We start from the raw sequence: 10,382 nt of genomic DNA, 5'->3' as shown, positions 1-10,382 counted from the left end.
ATTTTTTATATAACCAATATAACCAAAACTGCATAAAAAAGAGTTTAAATGGTTTGTTTTAGATGGAGGGAAGTTGCTGCAAAATCTATCAATTTTGCAGATTTTATGGCCATCAATCAGATATTTACTCTTGTCTGTTTTAATAAGTTTTAAACCCTTTTACGCTTTATTGACCAATTTTATAATCATAAGATGCTACCCAATAATTTGTGTATGTCTGTCATTTAGACTTGTTAGATTCGTCCTTTTAAGTAAGCTATAAAAATTGGAAAGAATTTTAATAAATATAATAGATTTGAAATCTGCATAAGATTTTAAGGATTTTTTTTATAAAATTCGTTTTTTATATAATTCATTATTTAAAAGCGCAAATCCAATTTAAGTTAACAAATTTTGACCAATAGGATAGGTGGATTGGAAACTACCTACGCTCTAATTGGTTGAATGATGTACGTCACTTAAGCTTCTCCAATCAGGGCGCAGATAGTTTTCAATCCACCAATCACAGATGTCAAAATTATTTAACTTCATTTGTATTTGCGCTTATAGATAAAGAATTATACAAAAAACGAATTTTATAAAAATTTCTTAAAATTTTATGCAGATTTCAAATCTATTATATTCATTAAAATTCTTTCAAATTTTTATAGCTTACTTTCAAGTTCAAACTTTGAATGATAATTTTTTTAACAGTTCCATTTAAAATATGTTTTTTTTCTATGAAACAATTATCTATATGATTTTTGGAATATTAATAACTAATATAACAAGATACAATGTTATCATCGAAGCATCTTTATAATCAAATTCGATGTAAACAGTCCTGCATATATCAATTTTTTAACAAATTTTCATAATATTTTGTTTAGACTTATAAACTTATATTCTGCCTATTTAGTTATATCAAGTGTTCATGGTTTCAAGTCCGACCGTCAGATTTTAGAGCTATTGTTTAAAATGTACAGCTTATTGTTGATGTGCTCTTGTGAATGTAATTGTTCTTATTTTATATAACCTTTTTTAACTTGTTGAATTTTAGTTAATATTTGTTTTTCAGAAAATAATAATGACAATGCTCTAGCAGACTCAAAGCACTAGTGTAGATCCAATAATTTGTGTAGCAAGTAGCAGGGTTAGAACCTGGTGCCCACTGGCAATAGTTGCCATAGAAAAGAGGGCTGTGTTGCCATTAAATACCTCTAAAAGCCAAGACCAGAATAGAACAGAAAAAGAATGGGGGAATCAGGCGGAGCTCAAGTCTCTTTCCAATTTCAGGTAAATGTTTCATCTTCAAAGCATCCAGTATTTATGCTACAAAAGACGCCAATGTCTTTCCAGCATTCTTATATGGACTTCATTTAGTCTCTTTCCTTCCCTCTCTCTCTGTCTCTCTGTCTCTCTCTCTGTCTCTCTGTCTCTCTCTCTCTCTCTCTCTCTGTCTCTCTGTCTCTCTCTCTCTGTCTCTGTCTCTCTCTCTCTCTCTCTCTGTCTCTCTCTCTGTCTCCCTCTGTCTGTCTGTCTGTCTGTCTCTCTCTCTCTCTCTCTCTATCTCTCTCAGCTATGTTATTTTCTATGCTTCGCCACTTATGTATTCTGTCATCCTAGTTTGAATTAATAAAAATTACTGTTCATAAGAAATTATGAATGATTTTGTACATTTTAGAACAAAAGAAAAGCAATAATATTTAGTCAAAATATATAAAATATTTGTTTAAACAAAAAAATACATTTTCCCTTAATTCAAATTAAAATATTAAATCTATACTAAACATGAAACAAATGCTTCATAAGAGGGTTCGTTTTCATAAAAAAATGACATATTTAGACCTTAATGATATAAGTTTTAGTAGCGAAGCTTTTCTATAATTTGAAATGTCTGTCTGTCCGTCTGAAATGTTAAGGGGGAAACGTGATTTTTTCGGCCAATATTCAAGATAGACGCTTGAAATTTTTAAGGATTAAATTAACATTCTTCATATTTTGACAATGTTTCATTAAGATTCGTCAATTGATTGGGGTGCTAGATCGATTACTACATTTTAAGTTTTTATGATTTTCTCGACTCCTATGCTAAATAGACGGATGAAATTTTCAGGGATCAAATTAGTTCCAATTCTGCATACTTCATTTATAAGTTTCATTGAGATTTGTTTATGGTTGTGGTGCTAGTTCGATTCTTAGATTTTTAAGTTTTCATGATTTTCTTTGCTTCCATTCCAGATAGGCGGCTGTAATATTTAGGGATTAAATGACTTCACATTTTACATTAACCCACAAAGTTTCATTAAGATTTGCTTATTGGTTGGGGTGCTAGATTGATACCTAGAATTTCACGTCATAAATGGTAAAAGGTTTCGTGATTTTAATGTTTATTTTCTTACATAAATTGCTGTATAGTTCATTTTTGTGGATGTCCATCCATCGTTTTTGATCTTCGCTATTTATGGATCTTGTCATCTTTGTTATTTTTTTATATTTCTTTGGCGCAGCTAATCCTTGCGGCCAAATTTTTATAAATAACTGTTTAAATATATTTTGCCCCTATAGCTTTAAACCGATTATTTTCCGCAGAATTAGAACTGGTTCTCAGCCATACTAAAAATCATATATTATATCGTATTGCATTGTAGACAACTTACCACGAATATTAAAATAAAAATCATAAGTTAATACCAGTTTTTTTAGTCCTTGCCTTCGGTCCCTCGAGCCTAACAAAATTCTTTCAATCTCATAGTTTATCATTTACATATCCACAGAAAGCTGTCTCTAATACGCTGCAATAAATAACCATTTCCCGATATTAAAACAAGTGTTGTATCAAATATCAAATTTGTTGTAAGAAATTGATATTGACATTCGCAAACATTTTATTCTATTTCTTTCCATCAGTGGAAAAACAAGAACAAAAAAATTCATTTTACTTATAGCTACATTCAAAATAAATATTTTAACATGAGTACGGGGCGGGGAATGTTTTTATTAATTAATTAATTCGGTATAAGAAAAAGTATGTTTTTTTGTCACCTTCTAAATAGCCTAAAACCTACCTAAGACCAATACTGAAAGATATGAACTAATTGGTTGGGCCTTTTTTTTAAATCTTACAAAGAATTGGAGAAATAAAAACTTTTTAGAATGTTACGCAGTTTAGAATTAACTTCATTCATGAGAAGAAAATAAAATTCAATTCCGAAAAAAGTTAAATTTACTTTCGAAAAGAAATAAACTTGTAAGTTACTACAGAAAAATTATCTTAAACTGAAACAAAATTTAATGAACAATAGAGCCATGGAGTCACAGATTTACATGGATCTTAAGGGACAAAAAAAACGGCGATCAAATGATGTACATCTCAATCTGTAGATTAAAATTGTTGGTGGACAAGTTTTGAAATTGGACGAAGCCAAAGAATGAGAGATTGTGGGGCATAAAATGTCCCCTCTCTCTCTCTCTCTCTCTCTCTCTCTCTCTCTCTCTCTCTCTCTCTCTCTCTCTCTCTCTCTCTCTCTCTCTCTCTCTCTCTCTCTCTCTCTCTCTCTCTCTCTCTCTCTTCTCTTCTCTGTCTCTCTCCCATTTGAACAATTGTCAGGCTTTGTCAGGGAATAAGTGGATTGACAGTTCAATTCCTCGGTACCCAAAGTTTTATAATAACAATATCTTATTAGTTGGCTTACATTTTTTTGGGTACATATATTAAATTTTGTTTGGATGGTGAAAAACTAGTAGCGTTCAATTATTTCAACCAAAAAATTTTATATAAGGGTTATTTTGTTTATTATCATCTATTATGATCTACGTTAATTTAACGTCCATTGTCATATCCCTTTTGATTCTTTGGTTTTATGCATCATGTTTCAAAAAGCTTTAGTATCCCTAACTCTGTATCACTGTCTGTATGAATGAAATGCTAGTTTGTTTCTAGAAATAATTGATTTTGTTTCAGGTTGGATTGTTGAAGGACAAAGTTACAGTAGACCTGGCGGACTTAACTCTCAAATCAATCAAGGAAAAACATTGATAAAATAATAATTGCTTAGGTATAAATGTAAATTCCAGACAGCTACATCCCCCAAATAGCAAGAACACTTTAGCAGCAGACGAAAATGAAACCTTATAAAAACTTGTTTTAAAAAAGCAGTTCACATTTTGCCTGTTGTGTAGACCTAACATTGTTATAATTCCAGAAACTTTAAATTTTACTTCACCTGATCGTCTAAGAGCTAAAACAAAATTGAGACATGTTCCTTGCTGTGTAGGGAAAGTTACATGTAGCTCTTGCTCCCTATATTCCTTTACTTTATTGCTAAAAATAATTATAGTTCCAACAAATATAATTGTATCCACAAGCAGTACAACAACAAAATTGTCAACAATACTTGAATCTAAAAGGATATTTAGATATTAGATACTATCAAATGCTTTGTTGATATCCAAGTACATGTAATTAAATTGTTTAAATAACAACATTTATCCAATGATATATAATATCCTATAATAAAAAGGGAAGGCAAACCTTCTTTTTTTGCGGCGGTTTTGACACCCCTCTACAGCAAGTCACTGATTTAAAAAAAAAATATAAATGAATTTAAAGCTAATAAAACATTTATGTTGTTTTATTATTGGTTTTCTATTTAGAATATCAAAATATTAAAAAGTAGATAATTAAAAGTGTTTATTGTTACAAAAATGATAATTTCTTTCTTGAAATATCTCATATTTTTTTAATAAAAATTACTTTAAAAGAGATTAAATAAATATGTAATGTATTTAATAAAATATATTATTAAAAGTTCACCATTACAAAAAAAAGATTATGAAACTGTCGACGTGATTAAATTAATTAAGAGAGAAACTATTTAATGAAAAAACTTGTAGAAATTAGTTTTATAAATTGCATTTACAAAAATTAAATCATTTCTACAATTCTAACTGAGGTTTTAATTCTACAAGGATAATTTTGTTCTACAAAAGTGTCATTTGTGAAAGTCTAATTTGGTTAAAAAGCCATCTTTAAATAAAAGTAACAAGATGTATGTCTGTTCCAAAGGATATTGCTAAACGCTGAATCGATACGGTTCTTTCTTACAATGTAGTTTCTCTACAGCCAAGGGAAGGTTTATAGCTATTTTATATATGATATTTAACCACTACCCTCCCAAGATAAATCGCCTTATAAGAATACTGAAGACCTGGAGGATCAGGACCTGCAGGATCATGCCAGGAAAGTGAAATCGACCTGAACACCTATATTTCATATGAGGATGTACTTTTATAGTATATATTAGTATTTTAATAACATGAAATGCTTTGTTTAAGTCAAAAATATTTATATATATAAATTTTTACTTGTATGGATCTGCCAGGTTTGCTGGCATCCTGTGCCCGCCAGGATGGAGATATTTAAAAAAAACCTCTCAGTTATGTCATACCCATATTCAAAAAGTAACTCAGTTATTGCCCTCTCTCTTTCACACACAGAATCCCTCCCCCCCCCCCCCTCCTCCGACCATTAAGGGTTAAGTCTATTTGCAGCTGGTTATAATTGATAAAAAAATCAATTTACTCAAATGCCAATGTTTTTTTGAACAGGTTTTTGCGTGCAATTTCATTAATGAAAGATTTAATGATCATGGAATTACAAGGTAACATTTATGCATTACAGTGAATCTACTTTACAAGAATTAAAGTTAGTCTGACAGTTGACAACTTAATTTTGATGAAATCTCAATGATAGAAATGAACGATAGTAGGAACAAAAGTAATATTAAGCTTAAAAATTCAGTAGTTACAGAGACTAGGACGTCCAAGAAGTTTTAAAAGTATAATAGCAACAATTTTTAAGATGCTTAATGTTTATAGAACATTATAGAAAATAAATCTTTCAAAAAATGTAAATATAAAAAAAAATTCAGGATATTTAATGTTTAAGATTTGATCCAAAAATATCCCCCTATCTTAGCCTTACTAATAAATATCTTTACAAGGGTTACACGATTTTGATCTCACAATGCAATATGAACTAATTATCTTAATTTATACACTTCTATTAGAATAGAAAGATATAGAGTTAGATAGACAGATTGTAAAAGAGAGAGAAAATAAGTAAGAGAAGAAAAAGAGAAATTATAAATGTGTTAGTAAATTTCCATTTTCCATTTGTCTAATTTATACTCCTGTCACTTAATTGTGACAATGTTGTACAGTAGTCTAATTGTTACTTGATATAATCAACTTAATATTCAAGTTAGGGGTTTGAAAGACTTACTATTAATATTTTTTTGCGGTTTCAGGGAACATTTTTTATAAACTACATAGCAGAACTTATCCTCATACTATATTTTTAATGATAAATTCACTGAATGAAAAAGTCTTTGATACTTCTTAGTTATTTATTAGTAGCGAAGCTACTCTATAATTCGAAATGTCCGTCCGTCTGTCCGTCTGTCCGTCCATCTGAGACAAAGTGGGGGAAATGTGATTTTCTCGGCTCCTATAAAAGATAGACAGCTGAAATTTTTAGTGAAGATTCTTATAACATATGCCCATCTAATCTATACATTGTTTTGTCCAACCGTCTGTCATTTGGGGTGCTAGATCGATTCCTACATTTTCATGTTTTTCTGATTTTCTCAACTCCTTTTTAAGATAATGGGCTGAAATTTTCAGGGATTGCTTAAATTTACATTTTACATATTTTCCTTAAGTTTTATTACGGTTTTTTATTAATAGGGGTGCTAGATCGATTCCTAGATTTTTAGGTTTTCTATTGTTTTCTCAATTCCTATTCAAAATTTACGACTGAAATTATCAGGGATTGAATATGCTAATAGTCTACATATTTCCATCAAGTTTCATTAAGATTTGTTTATATATTGTGGTGCTAGATCGATTCCTAGATTTTTAATTTTTCGTGATTTAAAGGTTGCGTGATTTTGAAGTTTTCGTCATTTCCCTATTTCATCAAATATATAGGATGACACTGGTATATGGTAAATATATTCATAACATACATTCAAAATTTCTGATCTTCGCTACTTATGGATGCTGTCATCCTTGTTAAAATATATTTCAATGGACATTGCACACTCTTCAGTCTTGTAGTTTAGCTGGATATTAAACGTAACCCTGAGCTCAAACTGTTAAGCAAGAACAGAACCACCCATCTTCCTTATTCATTAAATCAATTGAAAAAAAATGGAAGGAATACAGTTTTTCTTGCGGGGGTAGGGATAACTGTACGGGGCACTAACATTGCGGGGATGCACTGTAGCATTTTAACCTAACCATGGTAAAACAATAACACGTAAAACCACCCCCCCCCCTTACTACTTTTTATTTTATTCTAAAATAATTTGGGAAGGTTTTTGTATTCGACAAGGCACTTTAAGAGAAACTTCCCTTACTTCTAACCTAAATCTAACACAACCTAAAGTTAAAATTTTCTTTATAGTAAAAAAAGTTTTTAATATTTCAAACACCTAACCTAAACATGTAGATTTAATGAAAGAGGAGTAGATGTAAGAGTATATTTTCTATAATTATTCTTTCTAAATAACTATTTAGAATTTCTTTTAGCTAATCAGTAACTTTTATTTAATTTATTTTTAGTTTAATAGTAGAGTTTTAGTTTATAAAATGAATTTTTTAAGTTTTTTAAATCATCCACGTGTATATAAACTTGCCAGGGATGTAAACTATAATGTTATAATAACCCTTTTCTAAAATTACCTCTATATTGTACGTTTAACTCTTTTCTGGGGAGGTATTACCCCCTTCCTTCTAAAAACGATTTCAAGTTCTGATTTTTTTCCAATTAAAAAGATCTAAGTAATACCTCGCATAACTATAACAAGTTATTTTATCATGGTTTCTAAAACAGTTTAAATCTCTTTACTTTTCATATTAAAATTGAGTAATTTTAAACAAAATGAGATGATTAAATTTATGTAGAAAAATATAAATCATTTTACATTAATAAAGTGATCTGCATAGTTTTTCTTTTAAAAAAATTAAATATATTTGAATTAATTAAAAGTTTCTTGGGGTAAATTTTTTTTGAGGGTGGGGGGTGATTTAATATAATTTCAACTTTATTTATCTCTTTGTATTAAAAACAGCTTTCCGTTATTATTAAAATGAAAAATTATTAGATTAAATCAGTTTAGTTAGCCCCGAGGGGCCAAAGGCCCGGGTTAACAAAACTGGTATTAATATTAAGGTTATTAATTTAGCATTCGTGGAAAGCTGTCACTAATACGATGCTATACATGATTTTTCAGTATCGCTGATAACCAGCTAAGATTCTGCAGACATTAATCGGTTTCGAAGCCATACATAAAAACATTTTCGGGGTCCTTCAGCGAATCGCATTTAAACTAATGAACTATCAGACTTGCAATACAAACTAGTTGCGTAGAATTACTTTAAATTGACATATCACTTAATCCCTGTTTATGCCTCTGACGTGTAACATTATCCCTAGTTGAATTACAATTTATTGATTTTTCAAAAAAAAACTTCTCTTAATTTTTTTTTATAATTAAACTTTTTTTCAAACTAATCCTTATATTATTGATTCGTTTCTATTAGAATTATTATCATTTTATTTAAAAAAAAACATGATTTATCTCGACAAAATTAATAAAAACACGTTAATTTATGTTTTCGGGTAAAATTAGATTACATAGAAATGTATTATCTATAAAACTAAAGGTTTTCTTCTTCTATCTATCTATCTATCTATCTATCTATCTATCTATCTATCTATCTATTTATCTATCTATCTATCTATCTATCTATCTATCTATCTATCTATCTATCTATCTATCTATCTATCTATCTATCTATCTATCTATCTATCTATCTATCTATCTATCTATCTATCTATCTATCTATCTATCTATCTATCTATCTATCTATCTATCTATCTATCTATCTATCTATCTATCTATCTATCTATCTATCTATCTATCTATCTATCTATCTATCTATCTATCTATCTATCTATCTATCTATCTATCTATCTATCTATCTATCTATCTATCTATCTATCTATCTATCTATCTATCTATCTATCTATCTATCTATCTATCTATCTATCTATCTATATATCTATCTATCTATCTATCTATCTATCTATCTATCTATCTATCTATCTATCTATCTATCTATCTATCTATCTATCTATCTATCTATCTATCTATCTATCTATCTATCTATCTATCTATCTATCTATCTATCTATCTATCTATCTATCTATCCAGGTTATCAGAGAGAGTGATGGTATTCAAACACGACTACTCTGCCTCAAATATACTCCAGGTAAAAAAACTATTCATTAATCAGCTTGGACATTCATTGGTAGGTAACTTTCTCAGTTGTGTCTAAGCTAAAATAATGATTGATATTTCATTCTTCTATTCATGACTTTATCAAATATAATACTTAACATAACAAATAAACATTGGATACTGGTAACCAAAGGATTTATCTATATACCTTATGATATAAAGTAGAACGTATTTTTTGTCTAATTTCTAAGATTTTGATCACTTAAGATTTAGTTCTACATTTAGGGAAGCTTTACATAATTCTAAGAGTGATTTTAGGCTTTTTTATCTTCAGATTTAAGTCCTGAGATGGTTTTAGGCTAATTTCAATCTTTAAATACAGCCACTAGTTACTTTTTTAGTACAACCTTGGATTTGCTAGTTAAGTTTAGTTGTCTATAGTAATACTATAATACTGCGTGTTATAATTTTGCACCTATCTATTCATGAATTATTGCAGTAAATGGGTGTGCAAACAAAACAGCAAACTTTTTAACATTTCATATATTACGGGATTTAGATAGAAAACAAGATAAACAGACAGACAATTTTTTCTTTAACTTTGTCTAAACTGCCGAAGCTCTTTAAAGTACCTATAAAAATGACGTCATACAATACAAATGACCAATGATAGGCCAAATACACAGATTACAATACCAATGGCAGGCTAGATTTTAATTGACCAATGGTAGGCCAGTATGACATATTTTTTTATAGGCTTCATAAAAAGCTTCTAAAGTGCCCAAATTAGTTTCCCCTTTACATGAATCAAAGTAATGCCCCTGATGCCTGAAAAATCTGCAGTTTGTAAGATTCTTTAGTATGACGTAGTGTGATACTGATCAAGTCTATAATCTAGAACTTTTAGCTGTTTTGTATTTACATGAAATAAATGTACTAAGAGTCACGAATGAAACAGCAAAGAATCAAAAATAATTATTCAAACAAAAGAGTAAAAAATATACGTTTGTCCAGCAATAACAACTTAAAAATATGTCTTGTGAAAAAAAGGCGATTAAAGTCTAAATTTTAGCAATTTGTTGTATTATTAAT

The 10,382-nt window shown here is 29.4% G+C and overlaps 1 protein-coding gene across 4 annotated transcripts in view; it reads left to right on the top strand.

Moving 5' to 3' along the window:
• Positions 1-1,061: 1,061 nt before the first annotated feature.
• The window catches only part of PKD (serine/threonine-protein kinase D3), a 79,030-nt gene continuing 69,709 nt past the window's right edge, over positions 1,062-10,382 (top strand). For all 4 annotated transcript variants that reach the window (XR_013882403.1, XR_013882402.1, XM_080171852.1 and 1 more), the window contains exons 1-4: positions 1,062-1,275; positions 3,944-4,007; positions 5,591-5,642; positions 9,264-9,321. Coding sequence is in view for 2 of the 4 variants with exons in the window: in XM_080171852.1 (XP_080027978.1) it covers positions 1,234-1,275; positions 3,944-4,007; positions 5,591-5,642; positions 9,264-9,321 (216 nt within the window). In the remaining 2 variants the exon portion in view is untranslated. The remainder of the gene's footprint in view (positions 1,276-3,943; positions 4,008-5,590; positions 5,643-9,263; positions 9,322-10,382) is intronic.

This window comes from Acartia tonsa, chromosome 9 (genome assembly GCF_053477335.1).
Source record: "Acartia tonsa isolate MP-2025a chromosome 9, ASM5347733v1, whole genome shotgun sequence".
Taxonomy (NCBI): Eukaryota; Metazoa; Arthropoda; class Copepoda; order Calanoida; family Acartiidae; genus Acartia; species Acartia tonsa.
The sequence above is the reverse complement of the archived record's forward strand: the minus strand, read 5'-3'. Positions and strand labels throughout refer to the sequence as shown.